The 19,586-nt window shown below is 39.9% G+C and overlaps 1 protein-coding gene across 1 annotated transcript; it reads right to left on the bottom strand.

Moving 5' to 3' along the window:
• Positions 1-3,383: 3,383 nt before the first annotated feature.
• On the bottom strand, positions 3,384-5,382 carry DDX53 (DEAD-box helicase 53; the record flags this gene model as incomplete). Its single annotated transcript, XM_082681211.1, is given in 6 exon segments — positions 3,384-3,806; positions 3,810-3,906; positions 3,908-4,008; positions 4,012-4,653; positions 4,657-4,923; positions 4,927-5,382. Coding segments are annotated over 6 exon segments (1,986 nt in total).
• Positions 5,383-19,586: the final 14,204 nt, after the last annotated feature.

The following is a 19,586-nucleotide window of genomic DNA, read 5'->3' as shown; positions in this document are numbered from 1 at the left end:
TTAGTTATATAGGATAAAGCTGTTTCAACTGTTATATATTTATAATGTATTTAAATATTTGATAGTACAATTCCTCTTAATTACTTCAAATTTTTCAAATTGTCTCTGTATGTATGCAAACTAGTATGGTGCACATGTCAACATTATTGGTAGGTAGAGAGAGCTACAGAAGTTTTGAAATGGAGGAGAGCAGATAGGATCTTGGGGAGGATGTAGCACTTGGGCTGGACCCAGAATGATGAATCTGATTTGACCTGGCAGAGTGGAAGAAGAAAGGACATTCCAGACAGGAGGAAGCAATCTGAGTAATGGCATCCAGAATTGTAAACAAGCATTATATAATGGGTGATGGGAGAGGCAAGATGGACGGGATCTAATATGTGTTGAGTACCTACTGAATGTTAATTATCATGCTAAGCATTTTATAGGAATAACTCTGAGGTCAGCTGAATCCTCATACTTTGTCTCTGGTGTCAGTGCCCTGCATTTACTCCGTTCCAATTTAGACACACAACTCAATATTTATTTGAGTTTCTAAAAAACAGTTCACTCACAAAAATGTTGTTGGTCGATGTAAACCACAGTTTCTTGACCTCAATACTATAGACCTTTTGGGCTAAAAAAAAATCCATTGTTGTAGGGTGTTTTTCTGTGTATTATAGGATATTTATTCCTGACCTCTACCCACTACATGATAGTAGCAATCTTGCTGCCTACATGGAACAACCAAAAATGTTTCCAGACATTGCCAAATATCCCCTAGGGGGCAAAATCGACTCTGATTGACAGTCATTGATACAGATTATACCAAAGATAATGAAAGTTGATGGAGAATTTTATATTGAAGAGTGTACAAGAAATAAGTATTCTTTTCGTTTTCCTGGCTGAACTCCCTTCTTGGTTTCTCTGCAGTTGACTTTGGAGGGGGGGTGTTTTGCTTAATGTATTGCAAGGTTTAACTACGGCACTGCTGGCATTTTGACCACATAATTCTTTGGGGGGTCGTCCCGTGCATTATGGGATGTTTAGCAACACCACTGGTCTCTACCCAGGAGATGCCAATACCCCTCCCCCTGAGCTCTGCCAGCCAAATCTGTCTCCAGATACTGGCAAAATTGGCCTTGGTGGTGAAAGACTGATGCAGACTATACCAAGGATAGGAAAGTTGTAGGGTTATATTCTGTACAACCCACACGTTATAATTTTCAAATCCTCTATTTTTTCCTCTGAAGTTCTTTCTTGGGTACTATGAGATTTGTTTCATTTTGCTTATGCTCTCTCAGGGATTCTCCATCTCAGCATTATTGATGTTGTGGACCAAATAATCCTCTGTTGTGTGGGCACTGTCCTGTAGATTATAGGGTGTTTAGCAACATCCCTGGCTTCTACCCACTAGGCGCCAGCAGCACATTGCCAACACCACCCCACACCCCCAGTAGTTAAAACAACCCACACTGTCTTCACGTGTGGTTAAATGTGTCCTGGAGGGAAGGAGCAAAAATGCCCCTGGTTGAGAACCACTGTTCTATTAATATTTCTACTTAGCTTTCCCTGTACAGTAGCTCTTCTTTTCAGCCTTTTCTTGTTTTTTTCCTCTTCTTCCTCATTGAGTGATAACTTTTGTTGTTATTTGAACGTGATTGAGGAACCTCACTTTCTATCTCAAATGGTTTAATTGTTACCCTTTTCTCTAACAATTACAGCATTGCCCCTAAGAGGAATTCTGGCGAATAACATATACTCCAACTTGCTAAACATTCATCATTTCTCCTCCGAGTGAATAGGAACAGGCCATTTGAGCTTCTCTCACAGGTTCTGCTATAGACTGCTTTTGCATTAGGGTAAATTGGCACATACTTCTCTATTTCACTAAATCTGAACATGTGGGCAATCTCAAGACAAGCATATTGCCTTGCACATAGTAACTTGTATTGATGTAAAAAGAATGGAAATATTGGAATCTGGCACATCAGGGTTAAAATAGCACATAATTCCTCTTTAACCAGATTTACTAACCTTAGGCAAGTTAGTTCCTCTGACATTGTTTTCATCTTCTGCAAAATAGGGGTAAGATTACCGTCTAAGTGGGTTTTAAATAAACATTATCAATTATAAAACAAAGCACCTGGTATATATCCGACACTCAAAAATGTTAACCATTGTTCTTAATTTTATCAAGAGATATCGAGGTCTTTATAACAAGCCTTTAAAGTCAGACTCTAAACCTTAACCACCTATACCTAGAATGTTTACCTCTTTATTTCACTTAATTTCAGAATTTTTGTTGCAGTTACAGCTAAGGCATGCTGGGAATAAAGATTGCTGGATGATTTTTTTTTTTTTTGCCAGAAGTTTTAAGGCTTGACTAATTATAATGTTCTCATAAACACTGAATTATAAAATTCAGCGTCATTGTGAGGATATTTTCTTGCAATGTGAGAAGATGCATGTTGCTTCTAAATGAAAGGTAAGAGGGACAATTATAGGTTTAGGAATTGTACTAAACTTGGTTCCTATGCCAAAAATGTCGTTTGGTTTTTAATGTTTTTCCCAGTACAGAAGAGAGATTTTTCTTTCACATTAATTTTTCTTCTGATGTGTATATGTGGTTTTGACCTTTTCGAGACAAATTGAAAAATAAGATGAAAAGAAAGTAAAGACAACCTGTGAGTCACATTTCAAAAATCAATAGAAGTGCAGAATGCACTATTCTGGTCATTAAAAGGGGTTTCTTTGTTCAGTTTGTTACACCAAGATGTGATTTTCCCCTAGATTAGAAAATGAAGTGTAAATATAAGGCTGGGATACACAGTTTGGTTATAATATCATAGAAGTTAGTGGTGAAGGAGACCCCCAAATTATTTCATATAACCACCCCAATGTATTAGTGTAAAAAAGTGTGGCCTACAGAAGGCACGTGACCTCCCCAGAATTTTTAGCCAGTGGTTAGTGAGAATTCATTTGAGGATCTGATTCCCAGTGAGTCAGACAGTCTGCTCTATTAGTCACATCTATCGGAAAAAAGAGAATTATGGAATCTTCTAAAAGATTGAGAATTTATTTTCTAATGAATATTAAAAATTAGGGAATGATAGTGGAAATATTTTTAGGAATCGTGTCACCAACCACTGGGGGAAATAAAATATTTTGACTGGGATAAGCTTGATGAAAACTATGTTTCAATCCAGTACAACTATTTTAAAGCAAGAAAAGTACCATTGTTGTCTTCTACCAAGTCTTTTAGAGAAGACACAGCTGGACATGGCAGGCTCTGAAAGAAAGTAGACTTTAACAAGCACAAAACACTCTCTCATTTTCAAAACACTTTTGATTTTATTAAGGAACATGCATTGAAAGCTTGGTGGTATTATTTAAGAATTTGGCTAAATGTTTTCTAACTGCCAGTAGGTTTCCAGTACTTCCTTATGTAACATGAATACTGCATAACTTGAACATATCTTGAATCTTCTAGCAGCCTGGTACAACTTTTCAATGTAGACATCAGTAAAACTTTCTGGATTTTTTTTAAGATTTTCTTGATTTATTTTTTGGGTCCCTTTGTTGTCTAGGTAATTTGTATCACTCAGCATCGATACAAGATCTTCTGGGACTCTCTGATGTGCTCTTTGCAGAACTTTAATCAATTTACCGGCAATCTTCCAATCACCTTGAGTCATAAGGGTAACTGTAACTGATATGCCCATCTCTCCTGCTCTTCCAGTACGCCCTACTCTGTGTACATATTCTTCAGTATTCCATGGAGAATTGTAACTATACATGTGTGTGACATCACTAATATCAAGGCCTTAGGATGCTAAATCAGTAGCAATCAGTATTTTCACTTTTCCACTCTTCAAGTCCTCTAATGCTGGCTCACGGTCACTCTGTTCTCTGTCACTGTGCAGTTATGCCTTGGTTACTTAAATCTCTTGATAAGTCATCAGCAACAAGTTTTCTGCTGACAGATACGATAACTTTGTCTTTGGGTGACAAGCTCTGTAGGAATTCTCAGATAAGAGATCGTTTTTCTTCTTCTGTGGTAACAATTATATTTTGCTTCACTGTGTATACATTAACTAGATCCAGAGTACCAGTATAAATAATCATAGGCTCTTTCAAATAAGATTGTGCAAGTGGACAAATGGTATCTGGCCAAGTTGCCCTTGTCATAACAGTCTGCCGGTCTGGGCGCACAGCTAATAAAATCTTCATTATTTGATGTTCAGACTCCAGATCCAGCATTTTTTCTGCCTCATCTAAGACTAAGTAGGTTATGCTTCTTAGGTTGACAAAATTATTCATTTGCAGATCACTGAGTCTTCCGGGAGTTGCAATGATGATGTCTACGCCTTTAGTAACATCTTGTATTTGTCCTTTTCTGTTTCCACCGCCATATATACAAACACTTTTAAGACCTTTGTATGAATACTTAGAACATTCAGCTTCCACCTGAAGAGCTAATTCTCTAGTGGGTGTAAGGACTAGCATGCTGGGTCCATTCCTTTGTTCTCTAGGTATTGGTGGAGAATGGAGATGAATAAACCCATGCGTTAAATAGGACAGTGTTTTGCCCGTTCCAGTTTGGGCAATTCCTATAAGATCTATTCCTTGTAGAATAATAGGCCATGCCTGTGACTGAATTGGCATTGGGTTTCAAAAACCAGCTTTTTCAGTGCTTTTCATAAGTTCAGGATAATGTTGGAAAGCATCTTCAAATTTGCAAATCGGATTGGGGATGGGACGATTTTCACCATCTTTCAAGTCATCACACATTATGTTGAAATTTTCCTTTCTCCAAGTGTCTACTTGCACTTGAGACAATGACCTTGTTGCTTTGGATTCTATGTAAAAGTTTTTCTTAATTGGTGATAAATCTGCCCATTTTCTTTTTTCCCACTGTACAACTTCGGCCTTTACTTGATCCTAGTCTGTCAGTGGCTGAGCTCCTCTAGCAGTGTTATCTCTGCTTGAGCCTCTTCCAACAGAGGGTTGGGATGTGGCATTATCAACACTGGATTCTGAACTGTAGTGTCTTTCTTGTTTCTTAACAAGAGTTTCTGTAGCTGCTTTGGCCTTGGCTTTCATGTCTTTGCTGCCAAAAATGTTTACCTCTGCTTCAGAATCACCTTTTATGATCTGTATTTTGGTGCGTGTCATATCCTGAATGTCTTTTATTTTTGATCCACCATGACCAATCACCGCACCAACCATACTGTTCCTTGTTTGAAAGCAGAGCGGTTGTTCTTGGGAGCCGAAAGCCCTAGGCTCCAGGTGGCTGGAGGTGCTGCTGCAGCGCCTGCCTCTGCCACCCATCCCATCCTGGCCGGCCCTGAGAGCTCTCCAATTCGGCTCCACCCTCTTCCGCTCTGGGGCCCACGCCATTTCAGGATAATGGTAAAGTTGGTGCTGGTCTCTCGCCTACCTAGGGTTGGGAAAAGATGTGGCCTCGAACCTCTTTCTTATCAGGTCAGGCTGGTTAACTACCAGGCAGGCCGCCACGGGTAGGTAGCTAGCTATGCAGCAGGCACCTAAGGAATTAGTCTATGATGTAGTGTCAGGGAGGGGCTTTGGCTGGGCTGACCAGTCACAGGGCTGGGACTACTGTGAGGTGAGCAGGCACCTCTGACACAAAAGTTAAAGTGACACATACTCTCAGGGGCTGACCCTACGGGCACTTACAGGATCCGGAGAGTGTTTGCCCAACTATTGTGTCCTGGTGCCTCAGTGGCTGGCCTCATGCTGGTTTTGGCTCAGTGTGGGAGCCAACCTGAAGCACACCTTGAACTGAACCACATAGTCTTTTTTTTTTTTTTAATATGCCAGTTATTTCCATAGGGGGAAAAATAGTGAATTTTAAAAAATCAACTTACTTGTTTATATATTTGTATGTTTATTTATTTCGGTGAATTTCTTTTTGAGTAACAACTATACTGGGTCTAGATAAAATCATCAATTCCCTGTCCTCTTAAATTATACCATCAGAAATCTCTTAGGTGCATGCTTAGGGATGGCGTTTTTGCCTCTGATTCTTCAGCTAAACTCCAACATTTGTTCAGGCGATTTCTGGTTATTATTTCAGGGATGCTGGTTAGAAGAGAGGTAGAGTGGGGTCGACGTTAACTCTGGAGGTGTTTTCAACAATTTGCCACTTTTCTCAGTGCCTCCTAAATTTTCTCCCTTCCCTGTGGTTTCATAGATTCAGACATCCTAGCACTGGAAGGCTATGTAAAAGTAATTTGTTAGGTGCAGTGTAGAAGACACCCTGGCAGCAATCTGGGCAGGTGGACATCCAGCTTCTATTTGTATGGTTCCAGAGGTTGATTTTTTGTTTTGTTCTTTGTTTAAATAAAAGTACACTAAATATTTATCCTTATATATTCATCCTGTTAAGTTTGGTCAATTGATGCAGCATATTAAATATAATTTTAATGCTGATTCTCTCATCCATTATATTACCCTCTAGTTTCAAGTCTTCTGCCAATTAAATGTTCATGGTATCTTCTCTCTTCAGCCAAAGTTGCCGATTAAAATTTGAACACGGTTGGATATCAGGTGTAAAAGTCTGTGACACATTGGGAAAAGCCTTCTCTATGTCAGTTTTTATCCTGCAAAATGCTTTTGGAAGGAACAAAAAGGTTGCTGGCCAAGTATGTCTTGGAAATACAGCACCCTGCATCTTCTGAGAGTCACAATATGCATTGGGTATCTTAGAAGCTCTGATGATTACAGGAACTCAGTTGGGCATTGTTTAACCCAACTCAATTGGGCATTGTTTTGTTTTGTTTTTAATTTTTATTGGAGTATAGTTGACTTACAGTGTTGTGTTAGTTCCAGGTGTAAAGCAGTTGGGCATTGTTTAACCCAAAGTTTTCAAAGGAATTTGCCAATGGAACCTCTTCTCAGTGTTTTCATTAAACTTTTTACATGGAATAATTTTAGCTTTATAGAAAAGTTACACAGATAGTACAAGGGCTTCCCGTATACTCCTCAACCAGTTTCCTGGTTGTTTCCTCTAATCTTATCTCAAAGTACCATGGTACCCATTACAAGTAAGAAGTCAACATTGGTCTGTTAATATTAACTAAACTCCATCAGTATATTTTCTGTTCCAGGATCCAGTCCAGGACACCATTTAGCTGTTATGTATGATTTGTGACAGTCTCTGTCTTTCCTTATTTTTCATAACCTTGCCAATTTTGAGGAATAATGGTCAGGTATTTTGTAGAATGTCCTTCAGATTGGGTATGCCTGATATAATTTCTCATGATTAGACTTGGGTTATGGATTTTTGGAAAAAATATCACAGAAATGAGGTTCCCTTCTTATCAGTCGTATGGGATGAGGGGAAGGGTGCCTGATGGAACATGACCTGTCACTGGTAATGTTAACCTTGGTCACTTGGTCAAGTGGTGTTACCCAGGTTTTCCCCACTGTAAAATTATTATTTCTCCCTTTCTGTACTCTCTTCTTTGGAAGCGAGTCACCAAGTCCAGCTGCCCCTCAAAGGCCCACCTCCTGTTTAGTTGCAATTGTTGTTACATTTTGTACAACTAGTAATCTTCTTTGTAGTACCATTTATAAGTACCTGTAGAAATGGTCTACTTGGATTTTATATACATACACACACACACACATACAGCCATTATTATGTTCTGCAGATGCTATATATTATGGCAGAAGCTGTCATCATCATTGCACATATTGGTGCATTTACCTTGTACACAGAACCATACTCAATACTGTAAAGTCTAAAGACGTGGCAGCAGTATGGCTCAGTGGCCCAGAACACTGGAGCCTAAATAACTGAGTTTGACTCTAAATTCTACCACTTACTAGGTGTGAATCCTCGAGCAAGTCCAAACTTCTTATTCCTTGGTTCTTCTATCAGTAGAATGACATACCATTACCTATGTCATACACACAGAGACATACACATAGTTACACTACCTCGTTCAGAATAGGAACTCTCCAAATCTTAATTACTCATATCACAGAAACAGTAGCTGTATAGAGACAACTATAGAGGTTCCCAAATGCCTGTTCAAGAATTTCCCTGATAGTTTCCTCTGGTCCATATCAAAATGAAAAAAATAAGGCAATACATTTTTTCATAGGTCTAAATTTATTCGATTTAAACTTTTTTTTAAGATTGTACCTTTCTATTTTTCTATTTTTTCTTTTAGAAAGGAAATGAGGATCACAAATGATTTTTAAGGGTCTTTACTAGGGCAAAAAGTATTAAATGAATGCCAGTAGCTAGATATGGTTTTCAAAAGTTATTGGTATGTGAAACCCCCCAAATTAGAAGCACTCGTCTAGCACATTAGCAAATAGACACAATTCAGGATGTTATCAGGTACTGATCATGATGGCAAGCAAGAAGGGCTGGGCGGCTAGAGAGTTGAGACAAAGTCCTATAAGGGCTGGAGGTCTGATCTGCCACTAGGAGCCATGGAATTAAAGATCGAAAGATGTTAAAGTTTCAGGGGAAGAAACCAATGTGGCCTTGGGGAAGAGATGAGGGCAGCCTGAAGGACTAGGACAGAAAGCTCAGGTTAAAGAGAAAGGGGAAGTGGAAAAAGATATTTTGGGTCAGGGGAAGGGAGAAGGAAACTTTCCGGGACCATAAACACAGTCAAATGAGTTTCAAATTAATATGGTAAAAACAAAAAAAAAGAAGTCGGGGAGTGAACGAGTCATAGGACACTCTCAGTATTAATTAGGGAAGCAGGTCCATATGGAGAAAGCAGGATGCAGTGAAGTAAAGGGTGGGGCTGTGTTTGTGGTATTTTAAGTACATTGGACTGAGAGATTTGACACACTGTGGCAGTAGTAATTCATAGAAAGGAATAGCTAAAAAGAAAAGGGATCCAAGAAGCTACTAATATATGTTTTAGTCCTACCGTATGTCCAACACTTAAAATGTATTATCTCATTTAATCATCACAGCAACTTATGAAGTAGGTATTTTCCTCCTCTTTCATGTGGAAACACTAAAATTGGTAGATGCTACATAGTATATTCACGTTCATGCAAGGCATGGTAAATAACTTAGCTCTTCTTCCCAATAAGTAGAGAGTAATGAAAGTCAGGTTTACAAATATCTTTAGGCATCAGAGAATTCATATGATGAGATGATGAGAATAGGAGGACAGGGAGCCCAGTGAAGAAACAAGAAAACTTCAAGAGAATCTGAAGAAAGCATGATAATAGGAAATAAGGCAAGAGAACATGTTGACACGGCCTGGCAAACAGTGTAAAATGCTTCATAAAGGACAGGAGGTGACTAGACTACTGAATTTGATAGGAAGAAATTAGCAATAACTTTCAAGAAGGCCCTTTTTGTGGAGTGATAGAGAAACACATATTGCAAGGGGAGTAATTGGGATGAGACACAGCTGGACCACTGGGGTACTGTGCAGTGCTGCGGGGAGAACTTTACATCTTGTACTGAGGCTGAAAGCCACTGTCTTGATGTTTAACTAAGGATTCTAGGAAACCAGGGTTTCCTGAGTAAGTTCCCGGGATTGTTCTGTGAATGATGCAGTGGATTTCGAGAAGATTGCTTATCATGAATATTGGAAGAAAATGAACTTTAATAGTCTTTCAAAATGTGTGAGAGGATAGGATGAGGGAGAGAATCGCAAGGAAACAAGAACCATTCATTAGCTGTTTCAGAAAAGGAAAGTCTTTCTAAAAGGAGAGAGAGGGGGAGTGCTGGGAGTTCTTTCAAGGAGATTACAGTGCTATTTTTAGCTACCCATTAAATCTTTCTCTATCAAAGTTGGTTTATTCTCCACAGAGTGAGGGGATGCATTATTTAGGTATATGAAGAAGTGAGGCTGTTGAGGTAATTAATTCTTCTTTCAGCACAAACAGTAAAAAAAAAAAAAAATACTGTAAGCTGATTAGCACCTGCAATAAGCGCCTTTGGAGAAATTCTTGTTTACCAACTATTTCCCATGAAAGTTTTAACATATCGGCATTCATTTTAGAAATAATAATAACCTTCAATTATCCCTTGGCTCTATTTTGAGGCGTTTGAAGGGCTTTCCAGGACTATTTCAATTCTGATAGCTATGGTGTAGGTAAGTGGAAAGAACAACAGTATTATCTACATCATTTGCATTATGTACAGAAGCCAAACAACAATCCCTAGAATCATGGGATTTTAGAGGTGGAAAGGACTGACTTTGGAGAGCATCTCTCATAACCTCTCATTTGCAAGTGAGAAAGCTGAGATCTACAGCAGCTCTGTCCCCTGGAAACCTGATGTGAGTCACAGATACAATTTTAAATTTTCTAGGGTGGCCACATTATTTAAAAAGTAGAAAGGGGAGACTTCTGATTCTGGACAGGGGGATATAGGCACATTTCTCCCTATTTCTCCTCATTAATTTTATATATAAAACAAATAATAAGTCTCTGAAATCTGGAGAGAAGGCAGAGCAACTGAGGAATGATGTGAAGAATGACAAAATGGTGAGTGCCTTGGGTTTGCTTTTTTCTCCCTTATATCCTGGATTAGGTGCCGGAGAAGCCTGCAACCCAACCAAAAGAAAGTCCCAAGAAAAACTTGTGTTTTTTGTTGTTGTTGTTTTGTTAAGCCAAAGGACCGGGAAAGGAGCAGCCTGGCAAGAAAGAAATCGTTTTGATAATAACTGCCCTGCTCCCACATCACAGAAAAAACAAAACCAAAACGACAATGTACCTCTCCTGGCTCTGTCAACAGAAGCCAAGTGTGAAGCCTAGATTTCCATCCTCATCCAGTGGTAATGAGATACACTACCTCTCCCCACTGGGGTGGTGTCCAAGGAGCTCCAGTCTTCAAGTCTATGTTTTAAACACCGTCCAGAGGTAACGAGATGCCTTCCCCATCCCCACCCCCCATCATGTCAATAGAAACCCATGAAACATGTGGGGAGCCTGGACTTCCGCCCTCACCTAGCAGTAATGAGGCATACCTTACTTTCTCCACAGAGCATGTGAAGTCTGACTGGGGAGCCAGGACTTCTGCATCTGCCTGGCCGTAATGAGTCAGGTCTCAACTTCCCACACCAGCATGGTGTCAGTGGAAGTCTGCTAAAATAAAAGATTTAAATAACATCCGAAGTCTCGTTATATACAAAACGTCTAAGAATTGAAAATCACTCATTATATCAAGAACTGGAAAAATCTCAGCTTGAATTAGAAAAAGACATTAATAGATGCCAATGCTGAGAAGAAACAGACATTGGAATTATCTGAAAAGAATGTAAAGGCAACCATTATTTGGGGGGAAAAAAAGCTTCAGTGAGGAATTATGAACATACTTGAAACAAATGAGAAAAAAAGGCTTAGCAAGAAGTAGAAGATACAAGGAAGAGCCAAATAGAAATTTTAGAACTGAAAAATACAACGATCAAAATAAAATTCCTGCATGGGCTCAAAAAAGAATAGATTAGAGAGAGTTATGAAGCAGTGAACTTGAAGATATAACATTAAAAATTACCCAATCTTAGTAACCTAGAGAAAATAGACTGAGAGAAAATTAACAGCACCTCAGGGACCCGTGGACAGTAACAAAAGTTCTAATATTCATGTAACTGGAGTTCCAGAAAAGGAGAGAGAATATGAGTATGAACATATATTTAACAGAATAAGGACTGAAATTTTCCCAATTTCATAAAACTAACACACCATTGTAAAGCAATTATACTCCAATAAAGATGTCAAAAAAAATAAAACACAATAGATGAATTTTACAAACATAAATAAATAAATAAATAGTTCCTTTCCTGCCCCTGGGTTCCTCAGAACCATTTTTTTTTTAAGATTCCATATATACACTACCAACTATAAAATAGATAGCTAGTGGGAAGCAGCCGCATAGCACAGGGAGATCAGCTCGGTGCTTTGTGACCACCTAGAGGGGTGGGATAGGGAGGGTGGGATGGAGACTCGAGAGGGAGGGGATATGGGGATATATGGATACGTATAGCTGATTCACTTTGTTATACAGCAGAAACTAACACACCATTGTAAAGCCATTATACTCCAGTAAAGATGTTACTAAATAAATAAATAAATAAATAAATAAATAAATACATTACCATATGACCCAGCATTTCCCCTCTTAGGTATCCAAAAGAAATGAAAACATGTTCACACATAAACTTGTACCTAGATGTAAATAACATTATTCACAGTAATCAGAAAGTGAAAATAACCCAAATGTTCATCAGCTGATGAATGGATAAGCAAAATGTGTTATATCCATACAATGGAATTCTATTCAGCAATAAAAAGGAGTGAGGTACTGATAAATGCTATAACGTAGATGAACCTTGAAAACATTACGTGAAGTGAAAGAAGCCAGTCACAAAGGACCACTTATTTTATTATTCCATTTATATGAAATGTCCAGAATAGGCAAATACATACAGGGAAAGTAGATGAGTGGTTTCCTAGGGCTGAGAATGGCAGCGGGAGGTGAGGTGGGCTTGGGAGTGAGATGGGAGGGATAATGGGTAGTGACTGCTACTCAGTTGCTTTTTGGATGATGAAATATTATAAAATTAAGTTGTGGTGATGGTTTCAAAACTCTGTAAATAGTATTACTAAGAACCATTGAATGGTTCACTTTAAATGCACAGATTGCATGGTATGGACTTCTGTCTCAATAAATTATTAAATAATACGTGGAACTACATGACTTTCAGGTTTGTAAGCACTTTGTCTCCTTTTATATGTCATTTAGTTTTATCATCTAATTTTCCCCTCTAAAGGCAGTTTAGTTTACACAGGAGAAACTGAGGCACAAAGAATTTGTTATTTTCCCAAGGTCACACAGCTATCTCCTGAGCTCCAGGAAGCAAATGTAAACAGATTTCCCGATTACACACAAGGATGATTAACAATAGGCTGGGGAATCATGGGGAAGGCAAGAAAAGGAAACCAGTTTCAAGAAACATATTCAGTTGTGATAATCTGGGATAAAAAATGCAATCCGGTGTGACAGGTTTTTATTGCCTTCCTCAGGGGCTTCAGGACTGCTTGCAGTTGATAAAACCGTTCAAGCTACGGATTTGGGGCAAGGGCTTATGTTCAGTTCTTTGCAGTGTGCATTACCACTGAGGGAGATAGCAGGTGACTTAAGTCTTTGGTACAAATCATTGTAGGGGAAGAGAAACACAAATGACAATGTTAACAACTGCCAAAGCTTCTCTTTGGGAGTTTATTGATATTCCTAAATGATAGGAGTAGAAAATTGATGGAAGAAAAGGCAACAGCCTTAAAGGGTGGATTAATTCGGCATCTTGTTTTTCTGTCAGTCTCATTATAGCACTTGACAGGAAAATAGACGCACTTGATGGCATTTACTCTTTTCAGCCCAGCCATTACTTCAGAAATATTATCACTTTTGATTTTTCAATTTTTGCTGAAATCGTGTTTGATATAGTTTTGTTCTCATTATGGAGTCTCTGTTCCAATTTGCTGAAAAAGATTGCAACCCTAGTGAAGTATGGCAGAAGATTAATTGATGTGTGTGGCTATTTAAAGATCATTCAGGGAGAACATCAAGTGGTATTTTCTAGACTGTCTGACTTTGATCTGAATAGTCTCTTCTTGGAATGACACAGATCTTGTGGATGGCAGCTGGGAGTTAAAACCTGGAAATTTTTGAGGCTTACATGTATTGGCTCCAACACACTGGGGTCCTCACAGATGGGCCAGTGGGAAGGGGAAGCAGCTGAGAGGAAGGGGGATGGAGGTGAGGGAAATTAGCTTGGCTGTTGAGGATGACTCCAAAAGAGAGTCAGCCTTTCTAATACGCAGTGTCCAAAAAGCATGCTTATCAGACCAGGTCCAGTTACATGGCAGGTAAAGGTCTTCTAATCCTATAGCTGTAATTCATGCAGTTGGCAGTACAAGATGTCTGGTATGAGAGGCTGCTGTGGTTTGGGCAGCTTGCCAGGCAGAGAGCCTTAGAGGTTTTCCAGCTCTCAGGAACAAGTAATTGGTGAAGTGTCAGGACCCCACCCAAGCAGGCTATGGTTCAGGGTGGGATTTTGTTGCCAATAGAAGATGGCAATGTTGAACAGGAGGAAACAGAATGAAAGTTGATTGTGTAGACTGTTGCAACATGGGGTGGGGCTTACGTGAGGCAGAGCCCAGGTGGTACACTTGATACTATCTCAGTGACAAGGCTGATTCCAGCCCCAGTGGAAGGAGGTGGGCCAAGGTTGCTGGTAAAATTCATGCCATGATCAGGTATTATGGAGGCCAACTTTTGGTGAGTCCAGGTAGGAGTGTCAGGGAAAGACAGGGGCTGATACCCACCCACAGATGGCGTCAGCAGTCATCACTGTCATGTAACCAGACACATGCAATAAGACCCAGTAGAGTGTAGTGATCATGAGTAGAGACTGTATCATATAGACTGAGATCCGAGTTTCACCTCTTCTACTTGCTCTTTGTATGACACTGGGTAAGTTACTTAACTGCTCTGTGCTTCAGTTTCCTCTGTTGTAAAATAGAGTTAAACCGCTATTTATCTCCTAGGGTTTTGAGGGTAAAATGAGACAGTTCACATCATGTGCACAAAATAGGGCGTCAGTAAATGTTAGTTATCCTTACTGCTACTGTTATTATGTTAGTCCTTCCAATTCTGGTCACTGATTTTGTCACTCAGGCTTTGATCTAGCTAGAAAGATGGAATTTTTTCAATTAAATCAGCTCAACATGGTGCAGTATGATGTAATGCCTTGCTACTCAGTATGGCTGACAAACCAACAGCATCACCTGAGAGCTTGTTAAAAAGGCAGAATCTCAGGCTCCATGCCGGTCCTCATGAATCAGAATCTGCATTTTAATAAGGGCCACCGTATAATTCTCATGCACATTAAGACTTGAGAAGATCTGTGACAGAGGAGGCTAGACTATACAGTGGGGAAAAGACAGCCTCTTCAATAAGGTGTTTGGAAAACTGAACAGCTGCATGTAAAATAATAAAACTGAATTACTTTCTCATACCATGCACAAAAATAAATTCAAAATGGATTAAAGACTTAAATGTAAGACCTGAAACCATAAAACTTCTAGAAGATAATACAGACAGTATGCTCTTTGATGTCGGTCTTAGTAATAGTTTTTTGGCTATGTCTTCTCAGGCAAGGGAAACAAAACCCAAAAATAAACAAATGGGACTACATCAAACTAAAAAAGCTCTTGCACAGTGAAGGAAATTATCAACAAAATGAAAAGGCCACCTGCTCAATGGGAGAAGATATTTGCAAATGATTTATCTGATAAGGATTAATATCCAAAATATACAAAGAACTCATATAACTCAACATCAGAAAACAAACAACGTGATTAAGACAGGGGCAGAGTATCTGAATAGACATTTCTCCAAAGAAGACATACAGATGGCCAACAGGCACATGAAAAGATGCCCAGCATCACTAATCATCAGGGACATGCAAATTAAAACCACAGTGAGACATCACCTCACACCTGTCAGAATGGTTATTATCAATAAGACAACAGATAACAAGCGTTGGTGAGGTGTGGAGGGAAGGGTACCCTCATACATGGTTGGTGGGAATATAAATCTCCAGTAAGGAGATTCCTCAAAAACTTAAGAATAGAACTCCCAGCTGAGCCAGCAATTCCACTCCTGAGTATTTATCTGAAGAAAATGAAAATGCTAATTTGGAAAGATGTATGCACCCCTGTGTTAACTGCATCATTACTTATAATAGCCAAGATGGGGAAGCAACCTAAGTGTCCATCAATAGATGAATGGATAAAGAAGATGTCTACACACACACACACACACACACACACACACACACTGGAATATTACTCAGCCATAAGAAAGAATGAAATATTGCCATTTGCAACAACATGGATGGACCTAGAGGGTATTATGCTAAGTGAAGTAAGTCAGACAGAGAAAGACAAATACTATATGATTTCAGTTAGATATGGAATCTTAAAAAACAAATGAACAAACATAACTAAACAGAAACAGAGTCATAGATACAAAGAACAAGCAGGTGGTTGCCAGAGCGGGCGGGGTGGGAGGAGGAGAGAAATAGGTGAGGGAGATTAAGAGGTAAAAACTTCCAGTTGCAAAATAAATGTCACGGGAATGAAATGTACAGTGTGAGGAATATAGTCAATAATTACATAATAGCTTTGTGTGGTGACAGATAGTAACTGGACTTAACGTGGTGATCATTTTGAACTGTATAGAAATACTGAATCACTATGTTGTGTTGTGTACCAGGAACTAACATAGTGTTATAAGGTCGACTATAGTTCCAAAAGGAACAAATGAACTCATAGAAAGAGAAATCAGATCTGTGGTGGGGATGGGGGGAGGAGGAATTGGATGAAGGCAGTCAAAAGATATAAACTTCTAGGTATAAGAGAAATAAGTACTCAGGATGGTAATATACAGCATGATAAATATAAGTAACACTCCTGTGCGTTATATGTGAAAGTTGTTAGGACAGTTCTCACCCTAAGAAAAGAACATTTTTTTTCTATTTTTAAAATTCTGTAACTGTGTGAGATGATGGATGTTCACTAAACTTATTGTGATCATTATTTCATGATGAATGTAAGTCAGTTCATTATGCTGTATACCTCCAACTTATACAGTGCCGGGTCTTAATTATACCTCAATATAACTGGGATAAAAAGATTTGAGAAGACGTGTACAATGGGTTACCTTAAGATTTTGTAACCTGCTGTCACCACTTATTGGCTGTGTAAAGTTGTTCGAGTTACTTAACTGCTCTAACTCCCCATCTATAAAAATAGAATAATTAATATGTGTTATGATTGTGAAGAGTGTAGGAAATAACACATTAGCGTACTTAACCGTACTCTAACAAGGTACAGGCAGTACAGTCTCTGATTTCTGGGAAATAATAATGACAAGTAACTTTCAGGGCTTCAGATGTGGTCGGCTATTGCTAGGCCTTTGACTTTATATGTCCCCCATCATGATCCTAAAACAGATAACAGTTGAGCTTCAGGAAACTAAATAAACTAATTCCTAATTTTTCCAGCTTCATTGAAGTATAATTGACAAATAAAATTTTACATACTTAAGGTATACAATGTGATGATTTGATACACGTATATATTGTGAAATGATTACCACAATGAAGTTAGTTAAGACACCCATGGCCTCACATAGTTAATATATATTCCAAAGTGATTATGAATAGGAGTCGGCACACTTTTTCTGTAAGGGCCAGATAGTGACTATTTTTGGTTTTGTGGGCCACACGTTCTCTGTTGGGACTACTCCACTCTGCCCTTTTAGTGAAAAAGCAGCTACAGACATAATGTAAATGAATAGGCATGGCTGTGTCCCAGAAAAAAAATATACAGAATAGGTGGCATGGCATATCAGATCATAAGGAAACAAAAGAAAAAAGTGAGGCAGCTCTTGAAGTTCATTCCAAGCTTTTCGTTCGAGGTCTTTGGAGACCTAGGAAGGAAGCAGAGATGATCATAGCATTGGCTGTCTCTGTGAGCTGAGAAGTGTGGGGTGAGGAGGAAGATACATCTTTTAGGTGAGATGAGTGTTGCTTCTCAGTTACCACCAAGGTTGTGCTTGGGAGTGGATCTCTTCCCGGGCAATGCCCCCTCATTTAGTGTTTGTTCATGCCTGGAGCCTTCCTGGCCCCAGTTCACTCTGCTAAAAACTTGCCAGAGAATCACATCATATTCCCTGGAAACAATCTTTGAACAGCATGGATCATACGTGGATGATTTTTCCATGGCCACACGCTGCAGATTCCAGTGGCTCCAAATATGACTCTTTGGTTTAAAGGTGAACTCGGCAAAGGAATGTGTTGTCATAAACTGTGTGTTTCTAGTTGGCAGGCCTGCTGGGCCTCTATGCCTCTGTCCTTTCCTGCTCAAAGTTAAGCAGAGACCTGAGGGCCCTAGAACGATTGACCCAGCTGTTGAATCAATGTCTTAGGCTTTTGTAAATTTCTGTTAAGAGGTAGACTGCCATTTACCCAGAGAGCTCAGGGAGTCGGTAGCGTCTTGGCAACAGGAATCTCTGGGTTGCGATTTTTCTTTCCAGGGGAGTTGACTGAGATTGAGGCAGAGCCTGAGCAAGTGGAAGGACCAGGCTCCAGCTCTTCAGGAAAGGGAGCCGGCAAGGGTTTTGGCCCCAGGCCAAGGTGAAGCAAACCGAGTACTGGAGCCGAAGCCCAGGGATAGGGAATGGTGGGTATGCCAGTGGGAGCCAGGGAGCACTGCAGCTCCAGGAGGCTCCTAGTACCACCATCAAGCATGTTCTCATTGAAGACAGGTTGTAAGGCTTCTGTGTCCACTGCAGAGCACGGGAATATCTAGTAGGGACTGGCTGGCACAAAGTCCCAGATTTGTATACGTAATGTTGAGTTTTTGTACATTACTGGATGCTACAAGTTACAGTACAGATTTTAAGTCTCATGACTTTCCCTACTCATTCAAAGATTGCTGAGGATGTTGTGTTTGGTAAGAAAAAGGGAAATTCACCTATGTGAGTGGCCAGTGGCCTTTTGTAGCAGTCTGACTGTTCAGAGGGTTTCCAAAAACCTGTTGCATTGTCAAGGCTGGATACTGTTGGAATTGTATATAAATCGGGCTCCAGCAAGGAGCCTCATCATTTCTTTTAACAGGAAAAATCTGCACCTAGGTATAGAGAATTTTTAAAAATGTATAACATTGTTAAGTAAGACACTAAACAGGGGAAAAGAAAACACTAGGGGATCGGGGAAGGAGAAACTACAGGAAGCACCATCCACCTCTGGGGCTAGGGGAGCAAAAAGAAGAGCTTGGAATTCTCGAAGCTTACTTTTACAGTTTAGCGGCTCAGAGGAGGGTCTCTGTGGAGTTAAACCCAGATCCCTGCAGATGGCTAGTTCTGATTTTTCTGAGGGGGAGACTCATGAAGCTGGTTCTACCAGGGTTGGAAAAACTGCACAGTGCATGCAGCTGCTGCCACAGGATGGCCCTGGTGCCGCAGTGGAGAAGAAGTGTTAGTGGAGAAATCCTCACCGGAAGCAGACAGGAAGGAGCAAGTCCCTCCTCCTCCCTCCAGCCCTGCAGTCCCCTCTAGAGCCTCACAGGGCTCCAGCCAGCAAAGCACATCACACAGCAGCCCAGGGAAGGAGTGGGGTGGTTAGGAACGGAGAGAGGATAAATTAATAACCCACAGTGCTTGTCTGCTGGTCTGGGACAAGCGTTGTGGGTTTGCTGGGCCTGTCTGTCCACTGGGATGCGAAATGACTCAGGAGAACCTTCCCAGCATCTGTATCCTACTCCTTCACCAGCGCCTGTGCAGCAATCCACAGAGAATCCCATGCTGCGTGCTCAGGGAGCTGTGGATTGAGTGACAGACAAGACGAAATTAGGACGTGGAAGCAACCCAAGTGTCCATCGACAGATGAATGGATAAAGAAGATGTGGCACATATATACAATGGAATATTACTCAGCCATGAAAAGAAATGAAACTGAATTATTTGTAGTGAGGTGGACGGACCTAGAGTCTGTCATACAGAGTGAAGTAAGTAAGAAAGA

The sequence above is a fragment of the Grampus griseus genome (genome assembly GCF_964374135.1).
Source record: "Grampus griseus genome assembly, chromosome: X".
Lineage (NCBI taxonomy): Eukaryota > Metazoa > Chordata > Mammalia > Artiodactyla > Delphinidae > Grampus > Grampus griseus.
This window is presented reverse-complemented; position numbering and strand designations above follow the sequence as displayed.